At 41.6% G+C, this 19,113-nt stretch overlaps 1 protein-coding gene across 1 annotated transcript; it reads left to right on the forward strand.

Moving 5' to 3' along the window:
• Positions 1–1,610: 1,610 nt before the first annotated feature.
• Positions 1,611–18,870, forward strand: tdp2b (tyrosyl-DNA phosphodiesterase 2b). The gene is made up of 7 exons (XM_060904719.1): positions 1,611–1,828; positions 2,040–2,194; positions 10,595–10,753; positions 14,563–14,654; positions 14,727–14,845; positions 14,940–15,110; positions 18,047–18,870. The coding sequence occupies exons 1-7, from the start codon at positions 1,682–1,684 to the stop codon at positions 18,320–18,322; spliced, it is 1,119 nt and encodes a 372-aa protein (XP_060760702.1). The 5' UTR covers positions 1,611–1,681; the 3' UTR covers positions 18,323–18,870.
• The last annotated feature ends 243 nt before the right edge of the window (positions 18,871–19,113 follow it).

Here is a 19,113-nt window from a genome sequence, read left to right on the forward strand (position 1 = left end):
ACGATTAAATATTTTAATCGCTTTACAGCACTACATTTACTGTCTCAATTATTTAAGCAGAAGAAACCTTTATTTGTCACATACACACTTCAAGCACAGTGAGATTCATCCTCTGCATGTAACCCATCTGAAGCAGTGAACACACGCGCGCACACACACCCAGAGCAGAGGGCAGCCTTACTACAGCACCCGGGGAGCAGTCAGGGGTCAGGTACCTTGCTCAAGGGCACTTCAGCCCAAGGCTGCCGCATGTCTTTGAACTGTTGTGGAAACCGGAGCACCTGGAGGAAACCCGGGCAGAACATGCAAACGCCACCCCGGCCGCAAACCCAGAACCTTCTTGCTGTGAGACAACAGTGCTAACCACGACACCACCGTGCCACCCACAGTGCCATTGCAGGATTTATTTCAATATGATATTTATTTGTTTCATTGGAATTTTCATTTATTTAATATTGACTTAATACGGACTTTAAATTTGAAGGCCTGTTTCTGTGCGCGTGCATTGGCGGAACGTTTTAAACAGCATTGTGTTCTAGCCGGAATGTGTCTATACTGATGCATCAAAGTCTGCAGGCGGTAAAGTTGGCATTGCATTTGTAGTTCCAGAGCTCAAAATTTGCAAAACAGAAAGGTTAACCAATGATCTTGCAGTATACACAGCAGAACTAGTAGCCATCCTCACTGCATTATCCTGGATAGAGGGATATAGTCCTAAGGGTGGAGTGCTTATTGCTTCAGATTCTGCTTCTGCGCTGATGAGTATTCAGAATACTATGTCAGAGTCCAGACAAGACTTAGTGTTGGAAATTGCGCAAATGGTTAGTGGAATTATAAACTCAGGTACAGATGTAACTTTCTTATGGATCCCAGCACATATTGGGATAAGAGGGAATGAGTTGGCAGACATGAACGCCAAAAAAGCATGTGTGACCCCTGAGGTCACCTTAGAAATTGCCTATAGTAAGACTGAGGTAAAGTCACTAATTAAGTCAAAGTCCAGAGAGTTATGGCAGAGTGAGTGGAATGGTGCAGCTACTGGGAGGAAATATTATGCAATTCAAAGGGTGGTAGGTCATGCAAGGCCAACAGCAAGATCCACCAAAGAGGAGGATATTATATCTAGAATGAGGTTTGGGCATTCTGGTCTGAACAGTACTCTATTTCTCTTTAAAAAGCATGTGGATGGAAAGTGTGGTGTATGTGGTTCTATTGAGACTGTGGAGCATGCAATTGAACATTGTGTCAAGTTTGAGCAGGAGAGGCAGCACCTCATCCTTGGATTACAGTCAGAAAGTGTGCCTTTTAATGTAAAAGCAATTTTGCAGAGGAACTCAAGCGAGAAGTGCTTTAAGCATTTATTTCACTTTATGGAAGTCACTGGACTGATTAGAAGAATATAATGGATTCTCTCTTTCATTTCTTTCACTCTTTCTTTACTTTTTTTTAAATTTTCTTTATTATTATTATTATAATAATAATATATATTTTTATTTAATTATTATTTTGTTTATAGTAGAGATAGTTTACACCCAGACTCACACTCCATTTCGGTAGGTGGCGGTAATGCTTCCAAAAAGTTGTTTGCCAACCGCCAATTAAAAGAAGAAGAAGAAGAAGCCGGAATATTATTCCGGTTACACCGAGTTGAACTAGCGCGCCATGTCCAGCGGTTGAATTGATGAGCAGCACTGTAATATCAGATAAAGCGGTAATGGAGAGTTCGGAGGAAACCCGGTCCCGGTTCTGTGAGCAGTTTATAACCATCACCGGGTCGGACAGCGCTGTGGCTCAGGGTTACCTCACTGAAAACCACTGGGACATGGAGGTTAGGGAAAATCTCAAACCGCTCCCTAAGCCCTACTTTAGTGTACTACATAGTGTGCTCAGTAATGGTTCCTGCACACTAGTTAGTGGACTTATTTCCTAACAGGATTCTATTTGAACTCAAGCCTTGTTATTTTCAATTATAACTACTGTAATCCTTTTTAAAATGTCATTTATTTCTCATGTATTATTATTATTATTATTATTATTAGAGAGCCTTGAATTCTTTCTTCGAAGCGGATATGGAGTCAGTTTTTGATGTGGAGGACACAGAAGAGGAAAATGATAAACCTTCGAGCAAGAGAAAGGAGACAGATAGAGATGCTCCAGAGTCCAAAAGGAAGATGAACTCCAGCCCAGCAGCTTGGTGAATATCTAATGTTAATTTTATAGCTTAAAGGAAAGGTCCATTCTGAACCACATTAAAGGTGACGTACAGTGGTATGCAAAAGTTTGAGCACCCCTGGTCAAAATTGAAGAAGAAGAAACCTTTGTCACACGCACACTTCAAGCACAGTGAAATTCATCTTCTGCGTTTAACCCATCTGAAGTATTGAACACACGCGCACACCCAGAGCAGTGGGCAGCCATACCAGAGCGCCCGGGGTTAGGTACCTTGCTCAAGGGCACCTCAGCCCAAGGCTGCCCCACGTCAACCTAACTGCATGTCTTTGGATTGTGGGGGAAACCCGCGCAGGCACGGAAAGAACATGCAAACTCCACACAGAAAGGCCCTGGCCGGCCGCTGGGTTCGAACCTGGAGCCTTCTTGCTGTGAGGCGACCGTGCTAACCACTACACCACCGTGCTGTTACTGTGAACAGTTAAGCAAGTTGAAGATGAAATGATCTCCAAAAGGCATAAAGTTAAAGATGACTCATTCCCTTAATATTTTAAATGGCGGCACAGTGGTGTAGTGGTTAGCGCTGTCGCCTCACAGCAAGAAGGTCCGGGTTCGAGCCCCGTGGCCGCCGAGGGCCTTTCTGTGTGGAGTTTGCATGTTCTCCCCGTGTCCGCGTGGGTTTCCTCCAGGTGCTCCGGTTTCCCCCACAGTCCAAAGACATGCAGGTTAGGTTAACTGGTGACTCTAAATTGACCGTAGGTGTGAATGTGAGTGTGAATGGTTGTCTGTGTCTATGTGTCAGCCCTGTGATGACCTGGCGACTTGTCCAGGGTGTACCCCGCCTTTCACCCGTAGTCAGCTGGGATAGGCTCCAGCTTGCCTGTGACCCTGTAGAACAGGATAAAGCGGCTAGAGATAATGAGATGAGATGTTTTCTAAATGACAAAAAAGGAAAAGGGCCCGAAGCAAAAGTTTGGGCACCTTGCATAGTTAGTACCTAGTAACACCACCTTTGGCAAGTCTCACAGCTTGTAAACACTTTTTGTAGCCAGCTAATAATCTTTCAGTTCTTACCTGGGGGATTTTCACACATTCGTCCTTGCAAAAGGCTTCCAGTTCGACAAGTTTCTTGGGCTGTCTTGCATGCACTGCTCTTTTGAGCTCTATCCACAGATCTTCAATGATGTTTAGGTCAGGGGACTGTGAGGGCCAGGGCAAAACCTTCAGCTTGTGCCTCTTGAGGGATTCCATTCTAGATTTGGAGGTGTGTTTTGGATCATCGTCTTATTGTAGGACCCATCCTCTTTTTAACTTCAACTTTTTTACAGATGGTGTGATGTTTGCTTCCAGAATTTGCTGGTATTTATTCGAATCCATGCTTCCCTCGACGAATGAAATGTGCCCTGTGCCACTGGCTGCAACACAACCCCAAAGCATGATCGAGCCACACCCATGCTTCAGAGTTGGAGAGGTGTTCTTTTCCTGGAATTTGGCACCCTTTTTTCTCCAAACATACCTTTGCACGTTGTGGCCAAAAAGTTCTATTTTGATTTCATCAGTCAACAGGACTTGTTTCCAAAATGCATCAGGCTTATTTAGATGTTCATTTGCAAACTTCAGACGCTGAATTTTGTGGCTAGGACGCAGGAAAGGTTTTCTTCTGATGACTCTCCCATGAAGGTCATATTTGTTCAGGTGTTGCTGCATAGAAGAACAGTGTACCACCACTGCAGGGTCTGCTCAATCTTTCTGAAGGTCTTTTGCAGTCAAACAGGGGTTTTTATTTGCCTTTCTAGCAATCCAACGAGCAGTTCTTTCAGAAAGTTTTCTTCATCTTCCAGACCTCACCTTGATCTCTACTGTTTCTGTTAACTGCCATTTCTTAACGTTATGATCTGAGGAAACAGCTACCTGAAAACACTTTGCTACGCTCTTGTAACCTTCTCCTGCTTTGTGAGCATCAATTATTTTATTATTCAGAATGCGAGGGCGTTGCTTAGAGGAGCCCATGACTGTTGATTTTAGGGACCAGTTTGAGGAGTCAGAGAATTTATACAGCTTTGAAATCTGCATCATCTGACCTTTCCTAATGAAGAATTTGAACAAGCCACAGCTCAATAAGCTAATTAAGGTCTGGAACCTTGGTAAAAGTTACCTGAGAACTCAAATGTATTGGGGTGCCTAAACTTTCGCATGGTGTTCCTTTTCTTTTTTCACTCTCCAATTGTACAAAACAAAAATAATACATAAATCTTGCAGAAAACACTGAAAAGAAATGTCGTCTTTACCTTTATGCCTTTTGGTGATCAGTTCATCTTCTGCTTATTTAACTATTCACAGTAACAGACATTTTCTGTAAGGGTGCCCAAACTTTTGCATGCCACTGTATTCTACTCCTTTTCCGCAAGCTGACCCAGTTCCCTGAGGTCTTAATAAAATGTCTCTGACATGCTTTCATCAAAATACCACACGGATAAAACACTACAGCTCCCTTCTCACCCCTGTTCAAAACGGCTGATTGAGTGCCTGTTCCTTTAAATGATAATGAGTCACTGCTCACCCCACCCCGTCTTGTGCTGGCAAATCAGGACGCACTTTCCTCATAAATATTCATTTACAAAGGCAGTTCAGGGTTTTTTCTAGAAAAATTTAGTATGAGGGCGCTCACCATGGCGAGGGAGCGAAGCGGGGGGATGGTGCCGGTTGTCCCCCCCCCGCCGTGCAAAGCCTTTGAAAAATGCTCCAATGGGACATTCTGAGGCTATCGGAGAGGGAAATTGTAACAAATTGTCTGTCAACATTGAAAAAGAAAGAAGTAATCTTCTTCTGCCCCGGACAGTCTTTGGCTTTCTTCCGCTTCGTGCCGCGGGATGACATCTTTAAATGCCCAAGTGTCAACAAAAACAACTCGCGAACTACTTCTGTCAAAAGCTCCCGCGCCGGCGGGTGAAAGGTCATTCAGTCTCGAGAAATCTCGCTCTACAAGTCAGCCGACCTTGTATGTAACCCATGTCAAATCTCGCGAGAGCAGCCGCGACAAGTAAACAACTAAACAACATGGCGCCTCAGTCTGGAAAACGCCAATTCGGATTGTTTTTGCACCGTCTGGCGGTGTATCTACTATGACTGGAATATTTTTGGAGCAATTATAACGTATTTGATGATCAGACACATTGTCACGTAGTGTTGCTGGGATGTTTTCACGGAGTCGGTAAGAGGGCGCAGCGCCCCTGTTCCCCCGTTTAGATGAAAGCCTGCAGTTCTCAAGCCATGAGTGGAGACGCTCAGATGAGGGGGGTGGGGTTATTCTAACGAGCTCCGCTTGTGACATAGAAAGAAGAGCCGTATCTGAACGGCTTGTTGAAGCAGAAGTTTTCAGAAGTAGACAGAACAAAATAAACTGACCGGGTGTCTTATTTGCACAAGCAAATGAAAAAGTGAGTTTTTCATAATATTCCTCCATAATATAAGATGGAAAAAATTCAAAATGATCACAAATAATGCAGGCGAAAAAGGAATGGACAGAAAGGAGGGGTAGCAGAAAGAGAAGAGATGACACTTGAGTTGAGTTTTGAATCTGGGGAGAGGAGTTGTTTCACGAAGGCTGTTGTGAGGGAGAGAGTTCCACAGCTTGGGGGCTGCAACTCTCAATGCCCTGGAACCCAAGGGGGGCAGTTAATTAGATTAGATTAGGTAGAACTTTATTGATCCCTTTGGGAGGGTTCCCTCAGGGAAATTAAAATTCCAGCAGCATCATTACAGGATAAACAGAGAATAGAAAATAAAGAGAACTTCTAGATAAATAAAATTATTTACATATGTAGAACTTGATTGTTTTCAGAAAAATGACATTTATTTACCCAGACCCATACATTTTGCAAATATTTAATTTATCCTGTTATAATAGATAGTTGGTTCAGTCTGAACATTTTCAACAATAATTGACAAATCGAACAACAATGTTATTGATTATAAATCCAAAGTTTATTATATATTTTTTCAAAATGCTATAAATCCACTCATTCTTTTTTCAAAATGCTATAAATCCATTCATTTTTTGTCTTTGTTTTTAAAACAAGAGAACATGGTGTAGATATATAATATCAGGAACTTTCATCATACAATTTATAATAAAATCAAATAAATTATATAAACACTTAAAATAATTCATTAATTTATGTTTGCTCTCGTTCATGGTTATCTTTGTTTAAACGACGTCTTCTACCACCTGGTGTAGGTCTCACAGGTTCTTCAGAACCATCAAAAGTATTCACAACCACCATTTGCAAAAGTTATTTGTTCTCAAGAAGCTACACAAGTAAACAAAACTCCTCGCTTCAGGGCGCCGCCATATGGGATAGTGTAGAACGCTGACCGAACTCTGGTTGGTTGAGAGGAAATGTCGCACTCAGCCAAAAAACAGGTGTAGCACCTATCGCGTTTTGGAGAGAAACTACAATTTGCAGCACATATAAACAAGGAAATATAGCGATTTGGCATGAAACATTAATGGAGCAGTGAATAGGCTCAATACACAGCAGAATAGTGTGACGAACTGGTTTTTTTTTTTTTTTTTTTAATTTGGCGTTTATCGTGTTTTGGAAAAAAGCTCTTCATATATACAAATATAAAAAAGAATAAGATATGGGGGGGGGGAGTCCAACAGGAGAGGTATTGCACTTTATATTGCACATTGTCCAGTATTGCTTATTGTCAGGCTAGGCTACTGCTCCTTCCCATCCTCTGTCCTCCTGTTCCCCCTCCTCCCCCCCAGAGAGGAGTTGTACAGTCTGATGGCGTGAGGGACAAAGGAGTTTTTGAGTCTGTTCGTCCTGCACTTGGGAAGGAGCATTCTGTCACTGAACAGGCTCCTCTGGTTGCTGATGACAGTGTGCAGAGGGTGACTGGCATCGTCCATGATGTTCAGTAGTTTGTCCATAGTTCTCTTCTCTGCCACCGTCACCATAGAGTCCAGCTTCATGCCGACCACAGAGCTGGCCCGCCTGATCGGTTTGTCCAGCCTGGATGTGTCCTCCTTGGATGTGCTGCCTCCCCAGCACACCACGGTGTAAAACGGGACACTGGCGACCACAGACTGATAGAACATCATCCACAGGAGTTTCCTGCAGATGTTAAAGGACCGCAGCCGCCTCAGGAAGTATAGCCTGCTCTGTCCCTTCCTGTACAAGTGGTTGGTGTTGCAAGTCCAGTCCAGCTTGCTGTCCAGCCACAGCCCGAGGTACTTGTAGGAATCCACAGCCTCCACCTCAACTCCCTTGATCAGAACTGGTCGTGACCTTGGTCTGGACCTCCCAAAGTCAATGACCAGCTCCTTGGTCTTCAAGGTGTTGAGTTGCAGATGGTTCCTGTTGCACCAAACGGCAAAGTCCCTCACCAGGCTCCTATATTCCTCCTCTCTGTCGTCCCTGATACACCCCACAATGGCTGTGTCATCGGCGAACTTCTGAATGTGACACAGCTCCGAGTTGAGGCAGAAGTCCGCGGTGTACAGGGTGAAGAGAAGAGGGGCCAACACCATGCCCTGGGGTGCTCCGGTGCTGCTAATCACAACGTCCGACGTGATGTCCTTCAGCCTGATGTACTGCGGCCTGTCGGTGAGGTAGCTGGAGATCCAGGTGTTTTAACTTTCGGAACAGGCAAGACGAAGATCTAAGACTGCGAATGGGAAAGTAGGGCTTTAATAATTCCGTAAGATGGCAATGAACGTAGCCATGGAGTGCTTTTTAAATATAAACAGAATTATTTTATATAAAAGGTGATGTAGAACAGGGAACCAGTGGAGGTTCTAGAGGATAGAGGTGATGTGTGATGAGGACTCGGGGGCCGTCTTAGACAGAGAGTTGAGGTGATTTATCAAAGGTGATAGGAGAAACAAAGAACACCATAGTTATGTACAGTGGGTGAAGGTTTAACAACAAATCGTCTGTTACAAACATTGAGGCTTTACGATCATAACCATAATGTATATCTTACAAGAAAACATAGTATTTGGTCTGTTTTAAATCAATTTATAAAAAGGAACATTTGGATTCTCATGTCTGGTTGGTCAGAAGGTGTTATTTTTGTGTAACAGCATGGCTAGGACAGTAGTTCCAGCTGGAACATGAATGACAGGTTAATACAGTATTAATGTGCTTGTTCTCATTTAGCTGTTTCTATAGTAACAGCTCATCCACACGGACCTTTCAAGCAGATGCTCCACATAATGTAAGACTAATAATAAACTCACTTAAGGAAAAAAAAAAAAGTTGTTTAACGAAGTAAAATGTATAATTTTTTTTTTTGGTGAAGGCATTACATTGCAGGTATTTATCGGACGCCCTTATCCAGAGCGAAAGTCAGGTACAAGAAGTGCTGAACTTCTACACAAGAAAATTCTAGTGCCAAAAGAAAACAAAACAATTCAACCATGCAAATGAGCTGGCAAAGTAAACTAAATAGAGAAAAATAAAAATCCCAATGGTTCACACTAAGCCATTATGACCAGTACACAGCCGAGGTTGGTCAAGACCGCTCAGACTGCTATGTAATTACACAGTGGGCAGGGAAACAGGAGAGAGGTGCAGTCTGAAGAGGAGGGTCTTCAGTCCGTGCTTGAAAGTAGTCAGCAGTTCTAAGTTAAGAGACATTTATTTATCATTTGTGGAAGGATAAGTAGGTGACAGTACTTTACGAGGCGCATTCAATAAGTAATGCCCCTGACCCACTTCCAGTTGTCTGATCTAGCTGAAATTTTGCATGTGCAATGATTTATATCTCTATGGGTTATGTGGCAAATTACAGCTCTGAACTAATTGTGGTTTCTGATTTACACGTGTTTGAACTGAGTCAGGTGTGAAATGGAGCCTGTTGAGTGTCGCACAGTGATCTGGCTTTTGTATTTGAAAGGACGCACACCACAGGAGACTTTTGATGAAATGAAAGAAACTTATGGTGATAATGCCCCATCATATGACCTTGTAAAACGCTGGCATCGTGAATTCAAGCATGGCCGGAAGTCTGTGGAAACAGCTCCCAGACCTGGTCGCCCCCCTTCTGCCATTGATGAGGCATCTGTCCGTCAAGTTGAGGCTGCCATTTTGGAAGATCGGCGCATTACTATTCGCCAAATAGCCCAAGAGGTCAAGATTAGTACAGGGTCTGTGGAAACTATCATTCATGACCATTTGCATATGCATAAGGTGTTTGCCAGATGGATTCCCAGGTTGCTCACACCTTTCCAGAAGCGAGAACACGTCGAGTGCTCGAGGATGAATTTGGAGATGTGCCAAGAAGATGAGCCAAAGTTTTTCAAAAGACTGATTACACAGGATGAAACCTGGGTCCATCACTATGATCCAGAGACCAAAGCCCAGTCAATGCAGTGGAAGCACTTGGACTCACCACCTCCAAAGAAGGCAAGGGTGCAGCCCTCCGCTGGCAAGGTCATGCTCACAGTCTTCTGGGACCAGGACGGAGTAGTGATGACAGATTTCCTGACAAAGAGTACCACAATTACAGGAGCCTATTATGCTTCACTTTTAAGGAAATTAAGAGAAGCTATCAAAATCAAGAGACGGGGCAAGAGCAGCAAAGGTATCCTCCTCCTGCAGGACAATGCTCCGGTCCACAACTCGCTTGTCGCCCGATCAGAAGCACGGGAGTGTGGCTATGAAATCCTCCCCCATCCTCCCTACTCTCCTGACCTTGCACCCTCTGACTTTCACCTCTTCCCAGCCATGAAGTTGTTTTTGAAAGGAAAGCGTTTCCCAGATGATGCAGCCTTGATTTCTGAAGTCATGTCGTGGTTGGAGGACCAACCTGGGGTGTTCTACAAAAACGGTCTCCAGAGCTGCATCAAACGATGGGAGAAATGCATAACTCTGGGTGGTTCCTATGTAGAGAAAGACTAATAACTGTGCCAAGTTTCGTTGCTCTACTGCTATGGGAAGTGGGTCAGGGGCATTACTTATTGAACGCCCCTCGTATAACCGTTTCACTGGTCAGGAAAGTCTTCAACGGGGGAGAGAGAGCAGGAGAGAAGCAGGAGAGACCCAGAGAGCAGGAGAGAGAAGCGAGAGAGAAGCAGGAGAGAAGCGAGAGAGAAGCAGGAGAGACAGAGAGAAGCAGGAGAGACAGAGAGAGAGCGGTGTGAAAGAGAAAGATGCAGAGAAAGCGGGAGAGACACAAAGTGAGCAGGAGAAACAGAGAGCGGGGGGAGGAGAGGAACTAACTTGTGTCTCAGACTTTCCATAACAAATTAACTCTAATTATAAACCTTTAAAATGTGCGTCATGTCCTTCATTTATAAATTAAACCTTGTAATCATTTGCCATATTGCTGTTTTAGAATCATGCTGCTGTGTGTTATTGCTTATTTAAGGTTTTTTTGGAAGGACACTGACTCCTCTCTGTTGAAACTCTAGTATTGATTTGACCGAGGATGAGCCCGCTTGCTCTAATTCCACACGCAGTTCAGAGGACGAAGCTGACCGCAAGCTCTCGCTCATCTCCTGGAATGTGGATGGCTTGGACACTCTGAATCTCGCCGAACGAGCCAGAGGCCTGTGCTCTTATCTGGCACTGTGAGTGCTCCTGAGTGAATCTCAAATTTACTATTCATCAGTACTGTATATTACAGTGTGTTAAAGAAAAAATTCATCCTGAACGGTTTCGTATATCTGCATGTCACGCCGGTTAACTGTTCCCTGTAATACCCACGATACAGTTTAACTAACTGCTGAGAGTGGAACCTGTCTCTAAAGAAAAGGATGCAGCAACGCTTTAGTCTTTTCGTCTATCCAGCTCTCTCACCTCCTCTTCTGTTCACTCTTCAGGGCTCGACATTAACGGTAGTCCGACTGTCCGGGACAACCAAATGTTGGGTCCAGACAAGGCAAATCCGACAGGACAAGTTGAATATTGTTGAAAAATCACCATTTTTATAGTAATTATTCAAGAGTTACATCAATAAAATTCCCACCAAACTAGTTCAATCCCCTCAGTGATCCAGCCACGTTATTGTTTACAAAATCCCGGGGAAGCAGAGTACAGCAGGTGCGTGTGTAAAAATAACCACGTCGTAATATCTAATTATAGATTATTAAGTTCATCGAAATCTGAGAAATGGTGATCAAATACCTCAATAAAATAAATATCTGTGGTGAATCTTCATGTCATTTGGACAGTCATTGTATTTTTCTTTTGTATGGTGATGCACATTAACCATCACAAATGTCGTAAAATATTTTGCAGGAATTTTACGACAGTGCCGAACTCACTTGCGGTTCGTTTTCATTCACAACATGATTCTGTCACTCTTATCATGTCCAACTCGTTTTCTTTAAATTAACTTGTACTTCACGTTTTACTGGATTTATCAAGATTTAACTTCATTTCCTCCAGAAGTTATAAGTTTGGGTGGGTGAGTCTAACTCTTAAAACTGCAGATCAGGTAATGGATTAGAACAACACACACACCATAATGGGGCATTGGATAGTTTTTGTTTAACTGTAACAGTTTAAGTTTTATTAAAAAATTATAAATCATTAAAGCATAATGATTATCATAACTATACCTGCTTTTTGAAAAACTTCATTAACCACTTTCCTTTCATTGAACTAGTAAATACAGAGGAATAAAAAGGTTATGGTCAGGACCAGGCTTGTAGTACTCGAGTCCGACTCGTGCCCTAATTTTAAGGACTTGTGACTTGACTTGGACTTGAGCACTGAGGACTTGGACTCAGACTTGTGCATTAGCTGCATTCGGACTTGTAAATTGGAGACGAGGACTCTGATTTTTTTTTCTTTATTTTTTGTAACATGCCATAATAATTTGGCATAAGATATTTATATCTACATTTTTTTTTTGTACTAATTTTGTGCAAGAGTGTTACACCTGTGCGCCTCAGTACATGCATTAGATAGGCTCTTAGGCGTGCTCCAGACAGCGCACGCGCCAAGTGGACTTTTGCGCACGCCATAAACGACTCGCACCTGCATAGGATTAAGGCGCAATCAGCGCGCTGATGTGAAAACACACTTATTTTGCGAAGTATTGAGTTGCGTTGCTGACACATTACCAAGCCTTATTTCCTTGTTTGGTTTCTTGTCTTTGATTCTGCTGAGTCTATGATAGCCTGTTTGTGCCTTGCTTGACCTATTGCCTGTTTCACTGTTTTACGATTTTGCCTGCCGTTCTGGATTGTTTACTGTCTTCACTTGTATTAATAAACACACCTTCTGCACTTACATCCATCTCCCAACCATCTCTGACAGAATACTTGACACTCCCTGATAAAGAGAAGCACATTCACCTGTTCATACGTCATGTTCAGGAGCAAGCTAATGTTAATGGCGCTAAAACAGTCACCGTCAAATGGTGTGGGTGGAGTCTTGTTCTCTGACTCGATTCAAATATTTTTTATTTATTTTTTTATGACTCGGACTTGAACACTGGGGACTCGAGACTGGACTCTGACTCAAGGTTTAGTGACTTGACTACAACTCCAATTCCAAAAAACTTGGGACGCTGCGTAAAGCATGAATAAAAACAGAATGAGAGAATCTACAAATCATGGAAACTCTCTATATTTCTTTGAAAATAGTACAAAGACAACATATCAAATGTTGAAACTAAGAAATTTAATGGGTTTTTTTTTTGAAAAAATATATGCTCATTTTGAATTTGATATCAGCAACAAGTTTCAAAAAAGTTGGGACAGGGGCAACAAAAGACTGAAAAAGTTGCATAATGGTAAAAAAAAATAATAATAATTTGGTTAATTGGCAAGAGGTCAGTAACATGATTGGGTATAAAAAGAGCATCCCAGAGAGGCGGAGTCTCTCAGAAGTAAAGATGGGGTGGGGTTCACTGCTCTGTGAAATACTGCATGGGGAAACAGCGCAACAATTTTAAGAATAACATTCCTCAGTGTTAAACCACAAAGAATTTGTGGATCACATCATCTATGGTCCATAATATCATTAAAAGATTCAGAGAATCTGGAGAAATCTCTGTATGCAAGAGACAAGGCTGAAAACTGATATTGGATGCCTGTGATCTTCAGGCCCTCAGGAGACACTGCATTAAAAGCAGACACATGTCTGTAGTGGAAATCACTGTATGGGCTCAGGAACACTTCAGAAAACCATCGTCTGTGAAAACAGTTCATTACTGCATCCACAAATGCAAGTAAAAACCAGATATAAACAATATCCAGAAACACCGCCCCCTTCTCTGGGCCTGAGCTCTTTTATGATGGACTGGGGTGAAGTGGAAAACTGTCCCAAGGTCTGACGAATCAAAAGTAGAAATTCTTTTTAGAAGTCAGACACCACGTCCTCCAGGCTAAAGAGGAGAGGAACCATTCGGCTTATCAGTGCACAGTTCAAAAGCAGCATCTGTGATGGTATGAGGGTGCATTAGTGCACATGACATTGGTAGCTTGTACATCTGGGAAGGCATCATTAATGCTGAATGATATATACATGTTTCAGAGCAATATGCTGCCATCGAGACTAAATCTTTTTCAGGGAAGGCCTTCCTTCTTTCAACAAGATAATGACAAACTGCTTTCTGCACATATTACAGCTGCATGGCTCCATAGTAAAAGAGTCCAGGTGCTAAACTGGCCTGCTGCAGTCCAGACCTGTCTCACAGTTAAAACGTTTGGCGCATTATGAAGTGCAAAATACAACAAAGGAGACCCCGAACTGTTGAGCAGCTGAAATTGTATATCAGCAAAGAATGGGACATTTCTCTTTCAGATCTACAGCAGTTGGTCTCCTCAGTTCCCAAACGTTTACAGAGTGTTGTTAAAAGTAGAGGTGATACAACACAGTGGTAAAAATGCCCCTGTCCCAACTTTTCTGAAATGTGTTGCTGACATCAAATTCAAAATGAGCATATATTTTTTTCAAAAAACAATAAAATTTCTCAGTTTCAACACTTGATATGTTGTCTTTGTACTATTTTCAATGAACTATAGGGTTTTCATGATTTGCAAATTATCGCATTCTGTTTTTTACAGTTTACACAGCGTCCCAACATTTTTGGAATTGGGGTTGTACAACACCGGTCAGGACAAATGAAAATTCTTGCTGCTTATCCGACTGGACAAGTGGATTAAGAAGTTAATGTCGAGCCCTGCTGTGCTCAGACAGATCAGCTTGCAAAGCTGCAAATTTCGTCCTCAGCACCTTCACACTTGACATCTCGTAGATAACCGATAACTTCACAGGAATAACGAACAAATAATAAGCACCAGAATCACTAAACGCATCAGGAATATTTCACCATGAAGACAGTTAATGTGTTTCAGGGAAGAGTTTTCGTTTCACAAAAACAGTTAACAAAGCGTGTGGATGTATTATGTACCTTTTGTCACAGATACACACCAGACGTGGTGTTCTTACAAGAACTCATCCCTCAGTATGTTCAGTATCTGAAAAAGCGAGCCGTCAGCTACCAGATTGTTGAAGGTAACGAATGCAAAATACAATTTCCTGATGTGTGAGAAAATATTTTTCTAATTGTTTCATGCCCATTTAAAGGAAACGAAGAGGGATACTTCACTGCCTTGATGCTGAAGAAATCAAGAGTAAAACTGCAAAGCAGTGAAATTATTTCTTACCCGACCACACAGATGATGAGAAATCTGTTGTGTGCCAAAGTTAGTGATTGAGCACAGCATTTACTGTATATCATAAACAGCGGAGAGTTTATGATATGAACTACGTGACCTCACTTCTGTATCCCGCTCACAGGTCTGTTTTTTAGGCCAGGAGTTTTGTCTGATGACCTCACACTTAGAGAGTTGTAAAGATCAGGCTGCAGAGAGGATGAAGCAGCTGAAGGTGGTGTTGCAGAACATAACACAGGAGCCAGATAACATGACGGTCATTTTTGGAGGTGACACCAATCTTCGAGACTCTGAGGTAACTTTAGGAGCAGAACAAGATGTCATCTGTCCATTTTTTTCCCCATTTATTTTTGGTAAAATAGGAGTTAATTCATGCAACCATTCATTGCTCTTAATAAGTAAAGTAAGTGTTCCTTTACTTTTGCTCAATCGTTTGGGCCTTTCAGCCAAAATTTCATCCTGAAAGACCCTAAAAACCTTTTGTAGCCAAAAAGTCTGGGTGTGTTTCAGAAAACGAGCCTCAACTCCACATTTAATATCAAGCATACTTAAAAAGTGGAAATCAATATGCAGAATAAGTCCTTGCATAATCATTCCATACTATAGTGGTGCTTGAACATTTGTGAACCTTTTCGAATTTTCTGTATTTCTGCATAAATATGACCTAAAACAACATCAGATTTTCACACAAGTCCTAAAAGTAGATAAAAAGAACCCAGTTAAACAAATGAGACAAAATATTATACTTGGTCATTTATTTATTGAGGAAAATGATCCAGTATTACATATCTGTGAGTGGCAAAAGTATGTGAACCTCTAAGATTAGCAGTTAATTTGAAGGTGAAATTAGTCAGGTGTTTTCAATCAATGGGATGACAATCAGGTGTGAGTGGGCACACTGTTTTATTTAAAGAACAGGGATCTATCAAAGTCTGATCTTCACAACACATGTTTGTGGAAGTGTATCATGGCACGAACAAAAGAGATTTCTGAGGACCTCAGAAAAAGCGTTGTTGATGCTCATCAGGCTGGAAAAGGTTACAAAACCATCTCTGAAGAGTTTGGACTCCACCAATCTACAGTCAGACCGATTGTGTACAAATGGAGGAAATTCAAGACCATTGTTACCCTCCCCAGGAGTGGTCGACCAACAAAGAGCAAGGCATGTAATAGTCGGCAAGGTCACAAAGGACCCCAGGGTAACTTCTAAGCAACTGAAGGCCTCTCTCACATTGGCTAATGTTCATGAGTCCACCATCAGGAGAACACTGAACAACAATGGTGTGCATGGCAGGGTTGCAAGTAGAAAGCCACTGCTCTCCAAAAAGAACATTGCTGCTCATCTGGAGTTTGCTAAAGATCACATGGACAACCCAGAAGGCTATTGGAAAAATGTTTTGTGGACGGATGAGACCAAAATAGAACTTTTTGGTTTAAATGAGAAGCGTTATGCTTGGAGAAAGGAAAACACTGCATTCCAGCATAAGAACCTTATCCCATCTGTGAAACATGGTGGTGGTAGTGTCATGGTTTGGGCCTGTTTTGCTGCATCTGGGCCAGGACGGCTTGCCATCACTGATGGAACAATGAATTCTGAATTATACCAGTGAATTCTAAAGGAAAATGTCAGGACATCTGTCCATGAACTGAATCTCAAGAGAAGGTGGGTCAAGTCAAGTTTATTTGTATAGCGCTTTTAACAATAGGCATTGTCGCAAAGCAGCTGTACAGAATTTGAATGACTTGAAACACGAGCTAATTTTATCCCTAATCTATCCTCAATGAGCAAGCCTGTGGCGATTGTGGCAAGGAAAAACTCCCTCAGATGACATGAAGAAACCTCGAGAGGAACCAGACTCAAAACGGAACCCATCCTCATTTGGGCGACAACAGACAGCAGGACTATAACATTAACAGTTTTAACATGAAGTTTGTTTCATTTCTTCATTGATGGAAACTTGGGTGCAAAAACTGTTCATGACAACTACAGTCCTAAAGTTAGCAAGTCAACTGTAGTCCTCCGCCATAAAAGCATTACTGTAAGTGTCCAGAGCGTCTTCCAAGTATGACTTTCAACTGTCCATATGGGCCAGTTGCTTAGGGTCATGCAGCAAGACAACGACCCTAAGCACACAAGTTGTTCTACCAAAGAATGGTTAAAGAAGAATAAAGTGAATGTTTTGGAATGGCCAAGTCAAAGTCCTGACCTTAATCCAATGGAAATGTTGTGGAAGGACCTGAAGCAAGCAGTTCATGTGAGGAAACCCACCAACATCCCGGAGTTGAAGCTGTTCTGTACGGAGGAATGGGCTAAAATTCCTCCAAGCCGGTGTGCAGGACTGATCAACAGTTACCGCAAACGTTTAGTTGCAGTTATTGCTGCACAAGGGGGTCACACCAGATACTGAAAGCAAAGGTTCACATACTTTTGCCACTCACAGATATGTAATATTGGATCATTTTCCCCAATAAATAAATGACCAAGTATAATATTTTGTCTCATTTGTTTAACTGGGTTCTCTTTATCTACTTTTAGAGCTTGTGTGAAAATCTGATGATGTTTTAGATCATATTTATGCAGAAATATAGAAAATTCTAAAGGGTTCACAAACTTTCAAGCACCACTGTACATTTTGCATACATTTCTTTTTTGTGCACACTTGTGCCATATATTTTTAGTGTTCATGATATATCTATGCAAAATAATGAAGTATGCATACTAGGATTTTTTTTTTACTATGCATACTTAACATTGCTCACATTTTAAGTATGCATGCTAAGAATTCTTAAGTAGGCATACTAAGTGTGCATGCATATTTGCATAATCTAAAAAAAGTATGAATACTAAAAAGGTGTGCACAAAAGAATAGCCAAAAAAAATACTTTGAGGAATAGCTGTTTTTTAAATTATTTTATTTATTTAGAGTACAGATCTAGAGGCAAACTCTCCTTCTTTTTTTATTTATTTATTTTTAAAAAATAATTTATTTTATAATTAAAAAAAAAAAAAAAATTCTCTTCCCCGAAGTCATTTCTTTTGTGTTTTGGCATCGCAGCACTCCATCATTGATTGATTGATTGTTTTCCCGTAACAGCACACGCTGAAGTGTTCTATTGCTTACATATAGTGTAGTATTATTAAATAACTGTTTCAGATTTTATTATTGCAGTCTATAAGTGTATAGTCTCATGTTTGATATCTGGTATATATTTGTGTGCGCGCACACATAGGTAGCACAAGTGGGTGGTCTTCCTCCTGGCGTGCTCGACGTGTGGGAGGAGCTCGGCAAACAGGAGCACTGCAGGTACACATGGGACACTAAAATCAACAACAACAAAGGCGTGTCCTACACCAGCAGGTGTCGCTTCGACCGTATCTACCTGAGACCTGCTAAAACAGGGGCTAAAGTGAGTCCCGAGCACATGGCGCTGGTCGGAATGGAGAAGCTGGACTGTAGCCGCTACACCAGTGATCACTGGGGAATCTACTGCACTTTTACCAGTTGAGTTTGGAGTGTATGATGTTATCCGCTCGCAGTCTGGAACAAGTCTAGACGTGTTCAAGTGATTTTAATCAAGAAGCCTGAATGACCAGTATTACGATTTTCCCCTCAGCTTCATCAGAGTATAGCGTATCAGTGTTACTTCACTATCTGGCTGCTTGATTTTACCTGATTTGAAGTGTTCTTAAAAATTCAGACACATAGAAACACCTTCTTTTTTTTTTTTTTTTTAAAGTGGCTTTAGCTCTGTCAAGAGTAAGAAATTCTGACCCATATTTGGAGGAAATATGTGCATTTGCTCCAGTTTAGCAGTCAGACTTCCTCTTTCATCGAGGTGGTTGTTTCCTGTACTGAGTTCTAAGCCTAACTGTAAGCTTAATCACGCATCTCTGAGCTAACTGTAATTGTTTTTGTTGAAATGACTACATTCACTGGGAACATCAGTGTACTCAATCATTAACCGAGAGAAATGTACCTGTCTATTACTCTTTTTTTAATTCTTGTGTATATAATTGCATAATCACTTAATAAACTAAACAAATCTTTAATTTATTGAAGCCTTACTGAGACATTTATATATCAGGTATCCTTCCTTATACCACAGTGCTAGTAGTAATATTTATTTTATTATTTATTATTATTATTATTATTTTTTAATTAATCTGATTGATCTCATTCTTTTCTATAGTAACAGCGTACACAGGGTCTTGTATGCTGGACGCTCCAGTATGAACAGGGTTAAAATCCTTGTGTAATTGTTGATACGGTGATTGTTTTCTAGACATTTATGGAAGC

This window comes from Neoarius graeffei, chromosome 22, assembly GCF_027579695.1.
Source record: "Neoarius graeffei isolate fNeoGra1 chromosome 22, fNeoGra1.pri, whole genome shotgun sequence".
Classification (NCBI taxonomy): Eukaryota; Metazoa; Chordata; class Actinopteri; order Siluriformes; family Ariidae; genus Neoarius; species Neoarius graeffei.

Bases quoted from the DNA above. Each gene is read 5' to 3' on its own strand.
- tdp2b (XM_060904719.1), top strand. From the start codon at position 1,682: ATGAGCAGCACTGTAATATCAGATAAAGCGGTAATGGAGAGTTCGGAG. The intron at 1,829-2,039 runs GTTAGGGAAAAT...TATTATTATTAG, and splicing joins AAAACCACTGGGACATGGAG to AGAGCCTTGAATTCTTTCTT. The intron at 14,846-14,939 runs GTTAGTGATTGA...TCCCGCTCACAG, and splicing joins GAAATCTGTTGTGTGCCAAA to GTCTGTTTTTTAGGCCAGGA.